This window comes from Pelodiscus sinensis, chromosome 7, assembly GCF_049634645.1.
Source record: "Pelodiscus sinensis isolate JC-2024 chromosome 7, ASM4963464v1, whole genome shotgun sequence".
Taxonomy (NCBI): domain Eukaryota; kingdom Metazoa; phylum Chordata; order Testudines; family Trionychidae; genus Pelodiscus; species Pelodiscus sinensis.
In genome coordinates, this window is record NC_134717.1 from 60,913,109 (window position 1) to 60,930,312 (window position 17,204).

The following is a 17,204-nucleotide window of genomic DNA, read 5'->3' on the forward strand; positions in this document are numbered from 1 at the left end:
ACTGAGCATCTCAGGGAGAACAGGTCTCCATCCTGTCGGTTAGTTCACGCCCATGATCACCTACCCAGCAGCACCCAATGGAACGGAGGGGTGTGCTTTCTCCCCACAATGATGACACCTACAACAGTGGTCGCGTTCAGAGACTCCCTGTGGGGTTTAAGAGGAGAAGCTATTTTTGAAGCTGCCGCAGTGGCTGCTACGGCCCGCACAAGAGCTTTCCATGCCCTTGGGACTCCGAACTCCCCCTCCCCCGTTATTGCATTTGAAAAGGAAGGAGCCGGTGGGGTGGGCTCCCCACCCCGCATCAGAATTTGCCTCTCGTGTCATGTTCCAGGAAGTCACTACGGTTACTCTCACACCCTCCCGCTCTTCCATCCCCTCAGAGGAGACAGGATGAATTTGGGATCTGTGGAGACACTAGGGCTGCATCTAGACTGGCAAGTTTTTCCGCAAAAGCAGTCACTTTTGCGGAAAAACTTGCTAGCTGTCTACACTGTCCGCTTTGAATTTGTGCAAGAACACGGACGATCTAATGTAAGATTGTCAGTGTTCTTCTGCAAATACAATGACTCTCCCGTTCGGGAAAAAGCCCTCTTGCGCAAATGCTTTTGGTGAAAATGGCGATTGGGGCTTTCTTGCACAAAACCGCGTCTAGATTGGCACAGACGCTTTTCCGCAAAAAGTGCTTTTGCTCAAAAGCGTCCGGGCCAATCTAGATGCTCTTTTTCGCAAATGCTTTTAACGGAAAAACTTTTCTGTTAAAAGCATTTGCAGAAAATCATGCCAGTCTAGATGCAGCCTAGGTGTGTCGGCCTTTGTGGGGTTTGGCCTCCTGACGGTATGTTTGCTGATCAGCATAACATACTGCCAGGGGAACAGCATAGCCACTCCTGGGTCTTGCGGTTGTTGCCCGGTCCGTTCTGCTGTGCTTCAGTTCCAGCCTATTGCTCTAACACACCGAGGTGCTGGGAAAGGGAGCACCGAGGGCCTTTCGTTAAGGCTGCAGCCTAGGACTCCAGTGGAGAACTCTGGGTTCCATACACTCTACCATGGACCCCGGTGTGACTGATGGAGATGTTCCTAGGCCAGCCATGCTCCAGCTGTTTGGGGAGCCAGAGAACGGTCAAGTGTGGGGTGGAGCCCCATTGCGCTCCATTGCTCTTGTGGTGACATATGGGTCCGTAGGCTGCTCTAACCTATGCTGCTTCAGTGCATGCCAGGGTTCAGCACAGACTGGCTCAGAGCTCTGTGGGGATCACATGAGCCTATGGGTGGCTGGTAATGCAGGCAAGGGAAGGCACTGCCTTCCCAAAACTGCCTACATGCGTTGGCTTCCTTGGCTACCGGGGAGGGCTGGGGCCGGTGCTGCAGTGTGGCAACCCCAGACCTCCAGGTGGCCAGGAAGGATAGGGCTGGGGGTGGGCGGGGCTTGGCTCTAGGGCCAGGGTCTCAAGTAGAAGGAGTGGGGTTGGGGATTTCCTTCCAGAGCTGGGTCTTCCCCCGCCACCCATACATCAGTCCATCATGGTGCTCAGCACGGCTTGGGTACATGGGGGAATCCAGTCCTACGAGTCTGTTTTCAGATTCATTATTTCCTAACAAGGAAAACATGCACACCTGGCAGACTGGAATGGCCAATATTCAGCCATTGCTCTTCTCAGCCCAGCAGACTCATGTGCTGTTCATCTGAATATACAGCCATTAAGCTTCTTCCCCATACTGCTGATTGGTACAACCCGATCAACCATGGCTTCCTGGAGCAAGTTATCATGAGCACCAAAGCGCCACTGACGTTCCAACCACGGCCATGCTATACAACATGATAGGAATTCCATTGGACTGAGCGCCCAACGGCTCTTACAGCTTTTACTTCTTGTTTTCTCAGTCGCAGGAGAGATGGCTTTCCCCCGCAAAAGTGTTCTTAACCAGCCCTGTCAGACTTCAAAGTACGACAGCCTTGTCTATAACAGAGGGGATGGATACAGAGCACGATACGCCCCCCAACTCCCAAGACACCTACAAAAGAATCAAATCAAAGCTGACAACGTGTCTAGCTCTTCTGACACAGAACAAATGGGAGGTCTTGTTCACACATCCCCTCTAGCTATGCTGACCCATACGATGCCGCATCAAATAGCCACGCCTAAAAGAGACATACATTGTTGTTGTTTTCCCAGCTCCATTGTGCCCCAGCAAGGAGGTGATGTTTTCTTCATAGAAGTTCAGGCTGAGGTTCTCCACGGCAGCTTTGGAGCCATAGGTCTTCGTTATTCCATGAAGAGACACTCCCACGGTGAGGTTGGGGGGGTCAGGCTCGAGGGTAGGAGGAAGGGCACTTTTGACATCTAAAATCAGAGGAGATAACGTATAACTTTATATACGAGGCTATGGCGCTTTTAATCTAGGAAAAAATAGGGCTTTTTTTTTTATAAAGAGCAATAAAGAAAAGTAGATTCTTGTCAGCTGGAAACTAATTCTCCCTCTAACCTCCTACAGCTTAAACAAAAAACAGGACTATGCAGCACTTTAAAGACTAACAAGATGGTTTATTAGGTGATGAGCTTTCGTGGGCCAGACCCACTTCCTCAGATCAAATAGTGGAAGAAATCCTACAGCTTAGAATTTCCACTGTTGTGTGTCGTGTGATAGCAGTATTGGTCTGGTCACTCCATACTGGAGCTCATACAGGGTAAAACAAGTCATACTTGATGAGGACTAAAGACCTCTTTTCTGAGCCCCTTCTTCTGGCCTTCCAACCACCATCTCCAAACTCCTCCTCAGAAGCAAGTTTCTCAAATACCAGAGCACTGCAACTCGAAGCAGCACCAGACTCTGCAAGAATAACAGATGCAAAACCTGCAGGCGTCTCTCCATGGCTACAATGACCAGCATCCCCAGCAAGGGCCATGAGACCTACACACACCTGTCACAACATGCAGTGGACCTCATCTAATACGCCCTGATACTAACTAGCTAGTCAACACAGACAATCAATGCGCTCTTGAATGAACCCCCGCAGGAAAATGAGAAAGACGTAAACACCCCGTCACCTGAACTGAACACCTTTTCACACAGCAATCTCTCCACAACTGACCTCACAGGCCTCATTCTCGAAGGAAACCAGCCCAGCTCCTTCTAAAGATGGGCCTAGGAGCTCACCTTTGCACCTTTGCTGGACACTATAAATATTGGATGGAATAGACACACTAGAGAATTTCTAACAATGATCTATACCCCACACAACCCTCACCTGCCCGCAAGCTGCCTTCCCTCACACTGTCCCCTCTCTGCCCTGTAACTGGAGAGGTGTTAACGGTGCCGTTTCACTTCACAGAGCTCCTTGAAATGTCTGTTAAATAGCATATCCCAAATGCCTGGTGTTTGGCAGGGACATCGGGACCACATTTCCCAGACCTGAAGAAGAGCTGTGTGTAGCTCAAAAGCTTATCTCTCCCACCAACAGACATTGGTTCAGTAAGAGCTATTACCTCACCCACCTCATCTCTCCATAGCCTATCCCACCAGTAACCAGCAAACGGTGTATAAGTGGCCCCGTGGCCCTGCATTCCATGCCACCTCCAGCAAATATGGCTCAGTACAGACACAGCAGTCTGCCCAGCGGGTAAGGTATTTAACTAGACTCCTGGGCTCTATTCAGGGTTTGATGACTGATCTAGCTCAAAATACTTCCACTTGCTGGGCCTCTACTTTCCCTCCCACTCTCTGTTCTGTCTTGTCCGTTTGAAGGGCCAGCTCTTCGGAACAAGGATGTCTCCCATTAGGTCTCGTTGGAGAAGGGAGTTGGGGGGGGCAATTGTGGTTGGGGGTCTCTAGGCCCTTATTGGTAAAAATTAATTATAATCATTCATCATCACAACGATGCTAATTTAACTGTCTGCGCTGTACTCTCATTATTTTAGCAGCTGCTATTCCTGTTCATGTGATAAAAAGTCAATCTTTTAAATAAGAAGCACTCGGTGGACAGGAGAAGCATTATGTAAAGCACCCAGGGTTTAATCCCTCTTCACAATCAATCAGTTTGTTCAACACCCCCCGTTGGGAAGGTTGGGAATAGTTGCGGTGCTAGCCACATGTCACACATGAGGAAACAGAGGCTCGTGTCAACAGTCACACTCCTCTTGGCAAAACGTGTGTTGGTCCAGAGTGTGAAAAACACCCCCCTGGCCAACTTCAAAGGGTAATTCTGGTTTTCAATAAGGAGAGGTTTCAGAAATGCCCCTGACATTTAAAAATGGGGATACCTCTGCAATCAGCAATATTTCCAGTACAAGAATGGCCAAACATGGCGCCCCCCCTTTGTAAACCTAGCTTCTCTAGCATCAACAACGCTCGTTAGCAAGTCCAGTGCTCACGTACACATCTTTTTGGTGACTTCAACCTGCTTCCTCAGCAAGAGTTTGGCGAAGAGGAGGTTGCATCTTTTCTCATCCCATAATGGCATGTAACCGTAGTGCTCGGCCCAGTAGGATGGGAGCAATGGGAAATACCACGGGGAAGCCATGCCATATTTTCCTGCAGCCACAAACAAAGATAAAAGAAAGAAAGAAGGGGGCTGTTCACTGGCATCTTGCAGAAAGTACTAGCTGTGATTGTGCAAAACACAACTCCTAAAGAGTTTATTCTCGCCACGACATGCATGTGTACTACTGGCGACTTCTATTTTCTCGGATTGTGTCATAGGGAGTATGGGGTAATATATTATCACAGTCAAATGGGAGGCACGCACTACTTTTCTGCCCTCTGTCGGTTTCTGTACACTGACCGATGGACCGTTTCCCCAGCCATAGAAGGGAAACAAAAATCACACAGTTCCCCAAGCCCCTGGCTTCAGAGCATGAGTTGCTATGTGAAATGAAAGAAGATAAATGACACAATATAAAGCAGGTGCAGACACGGAGAAGTGCGGGTGACACCCCCAAAGGCTTTCCCCGTGCTTCCACCAGCCAGGGGAAAAGAGTACGTAGCCTTCCCCAGCCCAGCTTCCTCTATAGCCCATCTAGCTATGTGACAGGCACGGTTTCCCTAACTCAAGGGTGGGCAATAAAATGGCGGCAGTTCACCTGGTGGGCCGCTGACACTGTATTTATCTGCACCTCCAGAGGGACGAGCGATCACAGCTCCCATTGGCCGGGAACGGTGACCCGCGGCCAATGGGAGATGTGCTCCCTCATACCTGTGGAGACGCAAGTAAATACGGTGGTGTGGGGGCCCAGCAGGGACTAACCCTGGCAGACTGAATCCAGCCCACCCCAACCCTAACCCCTTTTAGGTGGCTGCTTCGCCCTATCACCGTTTCATTATTTCTCTCAGATATTCAGTCACATGTGGAACCCAAGGTCACTCCCCCTAAGATACTACTTTGTGTCACAATCCCACCTCCTCAGTCCACAAGTGGAAGGCGCTTCCAAGCACAATCTACTCACTCCCATTAATTCTGGAATCAGGCAGGGCAGGTTTCTTGTTTCCAAGAGGGACTGTAGGGAACTACTTTGCAATATTTTCTATTATTACCTGGGAAAACGTTTCTAATGTACCAGCCCAGAAGGAAATAGATGACAGAGTCTATCAAAATTAACCAGCACATCCAGCCAAAAGAAGTATTGTCGCCAGCCATTGGTGAGCTATACAGATTGTCCCATTGCAGACCTGAAGTAAAGACACAAGGAATAGATCATGGAATAGATGAAGTATTACGAGGGAGCAAAACTTAGTTTCGTGCGTGCCCTACATACCTGTACCCTGTTCCTCATAACGAGCAATGTATTGACTAGCATAACTGAATGCAGTAGGGGACAACAGGCTCTGTGGAATAAATTGGAAAACAAAATTTATCAAAATATTCACATAAAAACATTCATTTGTTCTACCCGGTGGCCGGAGAAGTGGAGGAGAATCTTTCCCCTGACTTCACTGAGCACAGGGTCGAACACATGATTGACAACACTTTGAAAAACTGAAGCTTGGCCTGAGAACGGCCTGAGGGCTACGGCTAAATTTACCGACCAAACTGACTGGAATGATGTTTGCTTAGACAAGAAACGAATCTGGCTTTTGGAAGCAAAACATGTAGAAGTCCAAGGAAAATTGTGTCTCCAGGAGGAGGTTTTTTTACTTATGACTTTATACAGGCCAGGTGAAAAAGGATCCCAAATGCTACGACGACTCTAAGACCCAGATCCTCAGAGGTATTCAGGCTCTCAAGTTCAACTGAAATCAGTGGATGTTCGGAGGATTCTGGTGTCATGGCTTTACATTGCAGGATCCCAGTGGAGTACAGGATGTGAGGTTTCCATTGCAAGACAGAGACTGGCTAGTCAGTGAGATGTTTTGCGCCTGCTCCTAAATCCTTTTATCCCACACCTCAGTTAAGAAAGGTATTGATATCTGATCATCTTGATTTTTCTCCTCTGGAGCAAGCATGACATTATGATTCTTTAGTTCTGTTTTCATTACTCTGTAAGGCCATGTCTACGCTACATAGAAGATCGATGCTGCCATAGTCAATCTTCCAGGGTTTGATTTAGCAGGTCTAGTGAAGACCCGCTAAATCGAACTCAGAGGGTGCCCCCATTAGTACCAGTACTCCTGCTCCTCACGAGGAGTAAGGAAAGCCAATGGGAGCGACCTCCCACTCTGTGGATGGCATGGAAACACAACTTAAGATACACTGACACCAGCTACGTAATAGTGTAGCTGGAGTTGCATATCTTAAGTCAATCTTCCACTGTAGTGTAGACGAGGCCTATAGGTGAATTTGAGGTTTGTGCAACTAAAGAATTTGCAGTGCTAGGTATAATGAAGTCAGCAACCTTCCCTCATATCTCTGAGGGAGCCCCCCATTCCTATCCATAATAGCCTGGCTACTTTATCCATAAGTAGCTCTTGGTCAGAAACTGCTCGTCATGGAGAATTCTACCTCAGTAGCTTGGTGAGGTTCCATAAACAAAGTCGAGGATGAAGCCACCAAGCTGTCATTTGTGACACAAGAAACGTGGGACCACCAAAAGTGAACGACTGTTCCCAAACACTCCAGCCCTTTTATTTTAACAAGGAAGAACTCACCATGAGACTCTTCACCGAGAAGCTCAGATGGTTCTCAATTACCAGCAGCACAATGAAGGGAGAAAAGGTAAGACTGTATATGAGGCTGCCAACCAAAGCGGCAATGTTGGTGTTGTTGAAGAAGACGCTGATGAGGTAGCACATGGCTATGATGGAGAGGCTGTAGTCCATGAGGTACAGGAACAGGATCACCACGTTGATTTTGGGAAGGATGTTGCCAACTTTCAGGATAACGATGAGAAACGTGACTGTGATTAGAAGGAAGGTGGCGCATTCGATGAACCAGGCAATGAAATGGCTGCTAGAGTTGACACCCATCATCTTCATATACTGTGGAGAGGAAGACAGAAAAAGGACAGCTATTTAGTAAGAGAGATTTCCGATTACATCCTGTCACCAGCATACTTCAATATTCCTCTCTCACACTCAGTGAACAGTGCATGGAATTAGCACGTGCCCTCTTGGATTTTGGCATAAGCTCTATGTATAAACTAGAGTAGCCCAGTGAACATGTAACTTCAGTCTCTCCTGGGTTTGCACAACAGTCTGGTGCAAGAGTGTCCCAAAAGTGTACACGGCCCCCAAAGTCCAATGCAAATGCTAACACTGGCCTCTAGTTTAACATATTTGTTGCTTTTCCAAGACATTTAGGACATATTTTAAAAGATGTCTATTGAATGGTTTTACCACAAACGCACTTCAAATTTCAATCAATGAGCTCATTGTAAAAAAAAAGTCCATTTCCCCATTACCCTCTCACCTAACTCGCTAAAAATGCAGATGCTCCCGGTCCAAATAGACACCACTGCAACGAAGTCTCACTAATTTGCAGCTGTGATTCTGACCCTATCAACTTTAGAAGCCTGTTTGAGCCTAAGAATATTAGATGCTGAAAGAGAAACCACATTCATGGCTCTTCTCTTTAACCAGCGCGACTTAACATAACATAAGAACAGCCAGACTGGGTCATACCAATAGTCCATCTAGCCCAGTGTCCTGTCTGCCGACAGTGGCCAATACCAGATGCCCCAGAGGGAAGGAACACAACAGAGAATCACCAAGTGATCCCTCTCCTGCCATCCATTTCCAGACACACAGAGGCTAGGGACACCATTTCTACCCATCCTGGCTAATAGCCATTGATGGACCTAACCTCCATGAATCTATCTAGCTCTTTTTTGAACCCTGTTAAAGTCCTAACCTTCACTACATCCTCTGGCAAGGAGTTCCAGAGGTTGACTGTGGGCTGAGTGAAGATTTCTACCAAGCTTCGCGCCACTTTGGCTCTGGTGGAAACACGGCAGCAGATTGCCCTCAACAGGATAAGCGGAGATCAATTAGTCAATGTTTTTTCTCTTTTTGCTTTGTTTTTTTCAAAGCTCATTAAATCCCCTTCTGTTTTTGCAAATGGTCATTAGTGGAAGGCGTTTTCTGGTGATCTGGTAGCTGTTTCCATGGGAATTGCTGCACGAACAGAGTGGTCTGAGTTCTTGCTGATTGCTGAGGGTGACGCTTGCAGAAGCCCTTTGGCTCTCAGACCTGTAGTACCTGTTCACTTTGGGCATCCAATTAAACTAGGGTAGGAAAAAGAACTTCACTTTGCTGTCAGTGCTGTTGTTCTCCCGCTGGTAAGTGCAAGGAATAAAGAGCTCTCCTTCGCTAGAGCAGGCATAAAATACCATGCCAGTGGAGACGTAAGGAAGAGCTGACTTCAAATGTAGGAAAAAACCCATTTCACACTGTCCCCACTTCCAGCATACACCTGATAACATTGAAAGCCCTATTCTTTTGTGCTTTTGACATCTTTCCAGATGGCCGCGTGACCATGCTTGCAGTTCTGACAGGCACAACGTGACCTACTAGCTGAAGCCTTGGAAGCTAAGTCCTGTCCTTCCTGGTTTGAGTTTTGTGGGAATTAGATGAGTTCTGGCCAAATAATGGGCGCGTTCTATTGGCTGGGGCTGCCCCAGTTTTAACCTCTCCTTGAGATACCCAGGAATACTGCATCTACTGAGTTTGCCAAACGCTCTTGATCACGTGGTATATGCTCGTCCAATCAGGGACACAGGAGAAAAGCCGTGAGACGTATGACATTGCCAGCAGATCTATGGAAGTGATTATTCCCCTTTATTCGGCACTGGAGTATTGCGACCAGTTCTGGCCCCACCACTACAGAAAGAATGTGGATGCATTGGAGAGAGTCCAGCAGAGAGCAACCAAATGATTAGGGGGCTGGAGCATATGACCTATGAGGAGAGGCTGAGGGATTTGGGCTTATTTAGTCTACAGAAGAGAAGAGTGAGGGGGGATTTGAGAGCAGCCTTCAACTAACTGAAGAGGGTTCAAAGAGGCTGGAGAGAGGCTGTTCTCGGTTGTGACAGATGTCAGGAGGAGCAATGCTCTCAAGTTGCGGTGGGGGAGGTCTAGGTTGGCTATTAGGAAAAACTATTTCCCTAGGAGGGTGGGGAAGCACTGGAATGGGTTACCTATGCAGGGGGTGGAATCTCCATCCCTAGAGGTTTTTAAGTCCCAGCTTGACCAAGCCCTGGCTGGGTTGATTGAGTTGGGGTTGGTCCTGCCTTGGGCAGGGAGCTGGACTCGACCTCCTGAGGTCTCTGCCAGCCCTAGGATTCTATCATTCTATGAATAGATCCTCTCCTGGGCTGCCTTTGAACCAGAAGCTGAGATAAGAAAATATTGACCTCCTGAACCTGCCAGACCTTTGCTAGGAGGCTGGTTGACAGAAGGCTGGACCAGTCCTCTCCCCACTTTCTGCTCCTTCTGTGCTAGATTGGCATAGCTCCATCTTGCTCTTCTAAAGCTCCCTGGGTTGGTCCTGCTTTGGGGAGGGGATCAAACTCGATGACCATCCGAGGTCTCTTCCAGCCCCAGGGTTCTACGAACGCCCTACGTGACCTTTTGCGACGAAGCAGGACAACCAACGCTTTGCACAACACTTTGCAGAAACGAAGCAGTCCCAGCAAACCATCGCAGCACATTCAGGATTGTCAGCTGGTGCTGAACATTTCCCATAGCTAGCCCCCACTGCCCACTGAATAAAACCACTAAGCACACGTCAACACCCTGTCCTCCCCACGCAGTTTTCAGAATCACGCAGCTGAAGAGCTGGGTTATTTCCACAAACTCGGATCAGTCCCCAGTACTTTCATGAGCTTGGATTTTAGCAAAGAAAGTGTTTTCCCTTACAGGAAACTTAATTCATGACAATGACGCCCTATATTTATAGGTTTAAGCCATCCATTGACAGTAGGGCTTTTAACTTCCAGGTTGCGTCTAAACTGGCATGATTTTGCGGAAATACTTTTAACGGAAAAGTTTTTCCATTAAAAGTATTTCCGCAAAAGAGCGTCTAGATTGGCATGGATGCTTTTGCACAAAAAGTGCTTTTGCGCAAAAGCATCCGTGCCCAGTATAGACGCGCTTTTGTGCAAGAAAGCTCCAATGGCCATTTTAGCCATCGGGCTTTCTTGAGCAAATATTAAGGGGCCTGTCTACACTGGCCCTCTTGCGCAAGTGTTCTTGCGCAAGAGGGCTTATCCCTGAGTGGGAGTGTCAAAGTATGTGCTCAAGAAGCACTGAATTCTTACATTAGAACGTCAGTGTTCTTGCGCAAATTCAAGCGGCCAGTGTAGACAGCTGGAAATCTTGCCAATCTAGATGCACCCCCAGTGTCACATCCTAGCTCTGCTGTGTTCCAGATAGAAACATCTATTAATGCCATTAATGTACCTCATAAAGCCGGAGATCTTTCTCTTGAACGAGCTTCTTCACAAAAGCAGCTATAAACAGGCACCAGGCAGCCATGAGAGCAAAGGGAAGTGAGTAGGTGACACTACTCAGGAACCTGTAAAAGGCAAATGCAGGATTAAGAGGACCAGAACGGGTGCTGGCATAGGGGCTGGAGATGAATGTACTTTTCAGACTCATGCTCTTTGCACCAGAAAGCCAAGGCTCCGGTTTTGAAATGCAGAGTGTAATTAGGACTAGAATAAGACTATTTTGCACTTTATATAGGATCTTCCACCTAAGAACCGCCAAATGCTTAAAAAATATGAATGAGCTAGATTTATCCAGCATTGCTCGGGTCCTTAACTCAAATCATTTTTGTTTTTCTTAAATTAAATTATTGTGTGGGGAGGGGCTGGAGACGAGGGGTTCAGTAGACAGGCTGCCCTGGGGAGAGAGGACAACCCCAGCCCTCAGTGACCCCAACAGCATGGGGCCAGGTGATAAATGTCTCTCCATGGCCACTGAAGGTCCAGAGGACACAGCCAGGGGAGCGGTGCATGTCTCCCCAGATGGGGCAGGTCCAGGTTTGTCTGCCCCCTGTGCTCCCTAGGTAGAGTGAGGAATGCACAAAACTGGGCACTTTTCCCTCACTCCCTGAGGAAGAGAAACAACCAGCAACGTCCCCACAGAAATCGGGGGCCTTCTCACCCTCTCTAAAAGGCACCATGGCAGTAGGAGGCTTGGGGTTCGAGCAGTGACAAATCGGGGGGTACTTCCAACCAGCCCCTTTCACCTGTCTCAGGATTCTCTCTCTTTTCTGCATGGTTTTATGTCCGATTCCAGGCACATCCCATTTTCCTGGCACAACCAAACCCTTATCTTGCTTTAAGTTATGAGACGAGGAAGCTGCCTGCCAAATTTGATGGTCCTAGCTCTTAACCATTTAGGAGGAGTTCTTGAGGAAGACAGACGGATGGAAACATGGATGGACAGACAGACAGACAAACTCGCTCAACTATATCGTCGATGAACCCTCAGCATCCTGCTATCATGTAATTACCACCTCTGAGAATCAAGCCATTTATTTTAGTGCCTAACTATGGATTTGGGTACCTAACTTGACACCCACATTTGAAAAGCTTGTCCTGAGGAGGTCTTGCATCAGGCTGTGGAAGAATCAGCATCAGAACCCACATTTCATGACCACTGTCCCTCTGTGTTGTGCTAACAGATTTTTCTCTTCCAGTCAACAGGGAGTACCGGTAGTAGTAGTAGTAAAATGAACCTACTGCTTTTGAAAATAAGTGTATTAATGGATTGTTTTTCCTCAGTAGTTAAACTTTAATGAGTGTATAGCACGTCCTCTTTCTGGTGAAAAAAAAGCCAATACTATTTCTGCAAGAAGTTTCAAGTGAGATCATTTCAAATTTCATTTTGTTCTGAATCGTTTTAGTCGAAAACTCAAAAAAGCCATACAAATTAACCCATGTTTGCAGGTAACATTTAGATGAAAGTGCACCTTTCCACTACAAAAAATGTCAACTAGGTCTCCAAATTTCAGCCATTTCCAAATGTTACAGGAAAATGACATAGGAGGGTGACACAATTTGGCTTGTACAACAGTAACTCTGTGGTAGCAGGGGATGTGTGTTGACTTTGTAACAGTTTCTACTGTAGCATCATTCTGTAGCTCCTGCTGAGTGAAATGGCTGCCCTGAACTTCAGGCTGAAGGAAAAAGAATTAGGCAGGTGGGTTGTTTTCCTGGCAGCAAAGGTGTGAGAAAGGCAGCTTACAACTCAATAATAGGCACCTCGAGGAAATAATTCATCATAGTGCATAATGACTGAACAATAATCATCCGTATTTGGGCTGTAAAAAGTTGAACATTTTGTTTGAATTCTTCTGATCACCTCACAAGAAGGTGGCAGGTCATTTGCGTGTGAATTATTTAATTGTAATCTACATTACGAGAATACAACTCTCTCTCAGCCGGCCCCCTCATAAGGTTAACAAAATGTCCCACAGGTTACAAATATTTTTTTAGCTCAAACAGCACGGACTCGTGCTTTTCGCATGAAATGTCCAGAGTTCAAACCCTTTGGTTGGCCCGAGCGGAGTCAGTTATATTGTCCTCTGTAAAAAGATTATCCAAACGAACAGCGTGATGAGCTGAACGTCCCTCCTGGCTTTCAAATTAATTTTAAATGGCTTTTCACACTTATGTTTACCACGCGAGGATTTCCCACTTGGTCCCTGTAAGAATTCTGAGACCTCACCGTCTTGGGATTCCATTCCTTATTGTAGTAATAGAAATGTAGCCGTGTTAGTCTGGTGTAGCTGAAGTAAAATGCAGGACTATGTAGCACTTTAAAGACTAACAAGATGGTTTATTAGATGATGAGCTTTCGTGGGCCAGACCCACTTCCTCAGATCAAATAGTGGAAGGAAATAGTCACATATATGGTATATATGGTTGTGACTATTTTCTTCCACTATTTGATCTGAGGAAGTGGGTCTGGCCCACGAAAGCTCATCATCTAATAAACCATCTTGTTAGTCTTTAAAGTGCTACATAGTCCTGCATTTTATTCCTTATTGTAAGCATCACATCCAGGGGCTGGATTCTGAGCTGGTCTCACATGGCTTGGTTCTACTAACATTGGCGCAGTTAAGCTGATTTCCACCAGCTCAAGGCAAGAGAAAACCGAGAACGCCTCATTCCCACACCAGTCTGTTTACCATTCAAGGCTCATTCTGGTTCATACACAATTCATGCTACACCACTTGGTAGAACAGGCAGTTAACCCTGACAGCGCGGCATGCTGGAATCTCATCCGTCTCCCCATAACATTGTTGAGAGGAGGGTTACAACCTCATCTCCTCTATAGCTCTCGCAGCACCGGGGAGAGAGGAATACATTGCAGAACTGTACACTATGAACTGTGTCCAAGCTGGAGCTGCTGGCACAAATAATAAATACTTGCAACTTGACAGAAATATCAAGTCACTTCAAGCTCATCTTTAGGCTCATAAATTTAGGGACTTTTTTGGCTCAACAGATGAATTGTCCAGCTCTAATATACTATCTGCTTTTATACACCTAGGCTACGTCTAGACTACAAGCCTCTTTCGAAAAAGAGCATCTAGACTACAACCAGTACTTTCGAAAAAGCAAGCCGCTTTTTTGAAAGAGAGCACTCAGGCAGTCTGGATGCTCTCTTTCGAAAAAGCACACTTTGCATTACATAGCGCCTTTTTTCAAAAGAGCACTTTCAAAAAAAGGCGTTATTCATCATAAAACGAGGTTTTCCACAGTCAAAAAAACTGCCGTGTTCTTTTGATTTACTTTCAAAAGAACGCGACAGTAGTCTAGATGCAGGGGAAGTTTTTTTTTAAAAAAAGGCCACTTTTTTCTAAAAAACCCTGTAGTCTAGAAACACCTCTACTGGAAAAAACAATCTCTGAAAAATCTCCTCAAATCTAATCCCTGCTTTGACAGTGACAGACTGTGCCTCAGTTTCCCTGTCTGTGAAATGGGGATAGTCATTTTAACCTACAGTGCTGTCTGCAGGAGTTAGGATGATTCACCTATTTATAGTGCTAGGAAGAGGCAAAACATTCGGGATGAAATCCTCACCCCGCTACAGTCATTCGGAGTTTTACTATTGATTTCGGGAGGGCTAATATCTTACCCTGCCTCCTTTAAAACAACAAACTTGTATTTTTAAATTATCATAAAGACTTTCCTTTTCTACTATGATTTTATCTTCATGAGACCATGACTTTGAGGAAGCCGGTGACTCCCAGCTATTGTCATGGTCCTGCGAATGTATAAGATGTCCTGCAGTCATTGTTGTTAACATGAAGTTAATAGAAGAAAGGGAGATTTAGGTTACATATAAGGGGGAAAAAATCTAACCATAAAGGTAGTTAAGCTCTGGAATACGCTTCTAAGGGAGGTTTTCAAATCCCTATCGCTGGAGGTTTTTAAGAACACAATAAACAAACACCTGTCAGTGAAGATCTAGATTGACCTAGCCCTTCCTACGTGTGGTGGCATGAGCCATCTGTCTTCCTGAGGTCCTGCCCAACCCAACATCCCTATGATGGTTTCATTTTAAAATAATTAAAAGCTCCTGGACTTACCTATCCTTATTGTAACAGGGGTAGGGAGTCGCCTGGACTTGGACAGCTATTTCCTGTGGACTCTTCCCGGTCTGTAACTCAATGATTGCTCTCTCAATGCTGTCCTGGATATAGATAAAGGCTCGGCTGTAGATCTGGCTCTGAGAGGCCGAATTATGTGGGCCCACGGTCCAGATCCTCTCCCTGATCCTATTGGTCGTTTGGGAAATCCTGCTGCTCATTCGGAGAGTATAATTGACCAACGGTGGAAGGGAGAGACTGCCGGGAGCTGCTCTCCTCCATCTGGTGCTGTTTGACGGTAGCGTGAAAATGACACCTGGGAAAACAAAGGAAGGTTGGGGGGGGGGGGTTAGTCAACGCCGATTGCAGTAGGATAGGGTCCCCTATGAGTAAAAGAATTGGAAAGCCTCATTTTTATAACCCTTTTGCATATTTTAAGGAAAGAGCCTATGGCTCACGAGGCCAGGCAGTCTGTGGTCACTCTGAAGCGTGTCAAGGGAGAGTTAGCGGTTGTGGCTTGGACTGTATTTACGTTGACATTACCACCACTGACCAGCAGCGTTCGAGGCTGAGAATCTCTGCCCTTGGAAAAGCAGACCCTTCAAACCATGCCACATCCGTGAGGTGGGCTTGGGGGAGCGGGGTTCTTCTCACTTTTGTGCAGTCCCTGACTGATTTTTCTATCTCCCTACCCATGTAAGGTTCTCTCCACCCCTGTTCTGAAGAAAAGCATGGTCTCTTCATATTATTTGTTTTACATCTTCCTTCTCCTCCACAGGCATTGCTGGAGGACAACTCTGTCTCCTGGACAGTCATCAAGAGTTCCCAAAGCTGCTCCACAAAAGACATATGGGCAACTTGCTAGGATATGGAGGGCTACCTACATCTCTGGGAGCAGACTTTCACCCACTCTTGTCTTTGGTAAGGAGGTATGGCCGTGCAACCTGTTATGGCTGATGGCCTGAAAACTGCGGGTTGAGCATTTTTTGCAGGGACCGGTCATCTCCATATCCTAGAACTACGTGCATCGCACTTGATTCATGAATTGCACTTTGGCCAGGCCTAGCTTATGTGGGCATTTCTGTCCCCGAACAAGGCACTTACTTCCAAAGAGTTCATTCTTCAGAAACAGCTCTTTGGCTTCTGTTTCCAGCTCCTCTCTGGTTTTTGCCACCCGAATGCGATCAAACAACACGCAGGAGGAAACATTTACTGCTAGGTTAGATAGTATGTTCAGCTGATTGATGATGTCGGCGTTGTTCTGCAACTCCAACCTTATATCGTCTGTGGTGGGGGAGAAGAAGGAATGAAGTACAAGAACCACCACAGCACTCTAGGGTGAGTGCTAGTGGCGAGGGGAAAAACTAAATCTTAACCATGAAATATTATTCTGCATTTATCAGGGCAATGATTGCATTAATTGGCCCAATGTTTATGTTAATCATTCCTAACACGGTCCTCTATTTGTCTTTGGGAGGGTGCCAATTATGGAACGCGACAGCCCTTTCAAACCAGACTTGACTGCTAATCTGCTGGGTTTTTAGTGTTCTCCGTTCATTCCACGTCTCGTGGTTTTCAGGGTTGTCGACATGTCGGCGGGTCTGGTTTTGCTCCGTGGCAAACACAACCCGATCAAGCAAGAGGTACGTCTGCTCTAGTGCTGTGTGTATTAATACCCAGGAAAGGCCCGGCAGTGTAACTAATATGGAACAGTGGCCACAAGGAAGACGGTTTTGCTGCAGTTAGGGCAGGTGATTGCACTCAACAGGTGGCTATTTCATTTACACGGTGTGCTGTTATGGGCTGAAATGGGCTAGCCCGACTCCTGTTCTAAACCCCAGCTCCCCAGGGCTCTGTTGGCAGAAATAGGCTGCTACCTTAGTCCACTGAGGGAGCAGGGATGGGAGGGAGACCAGAGACCTGAAAACTGTAAAGCAAAACACCAGTTCTGATGCACATGAACTATTAAAATGACTTTCCCTCAGACTTCCAACTCACTATGTGGATGGGTAATTATGGCTGAACAGTGCCCTCTGGTGGTCAGAGGGGATTAATACAAATTACTGCAGAGACTCTCTCGCAATTTCGGTTTGAATAACATGCAGGACTGGGAACATGAGGGTTTCTCAAAAATCAAAAAGGGGGTGTGATGCCGAAAAGTTTGGGAACCACTGTTCTAAAGGAACCTTGGCCATTCCTGGCAGAACATAAAAGGATCTTATGA

General features: G+C 46.6%; 1 protein-coding gene across 1 annotated transcript in view; it reads right to left on the reverse strand.

Annotated features, from left to right (window-relative positions):
- Positions 1-17,204, reverse strand: part of ABCA12 (ATP binding cassette subfamily A member 12) — a 129,251-nt gene that overhangs the window by 62,037 nt on the left and 50,010 nt on the right. The window contains exons 22-29 of the mRNA XM_075933955.1: positions 16,085-16,264; positions 14,981-15,296; positions 10,834-10,948; positions 7,084-7,413; positions 5,754-5,823; positions 5,533-5,667; positions 4,378-4,533; positions 2,159-2,345 (exon numbers count right to left, since the gene is read on the reverse strand). Coding sequence (XP_075790070.1) covers positions 2,159-2,345; positions 4,378-4,533; positions 5,533-5,667; positions 5,754-5,823; positions 7,084-7,413; positions 10,834-10,948; positions 14,981-15,296; positions 16,085-16,264 — 1,489 coding nt within the window. The remainder of the gene's footprint in view (positions 1-2,158; positions 2,346-4,377; positions 4,534-5,532; positions 5,668-5,753; positions 5,824-7,083; positions 7,414-10,833; positions 10,949-14,980; positions 15,297-16,084; positions 16,265-17,204) is intronic.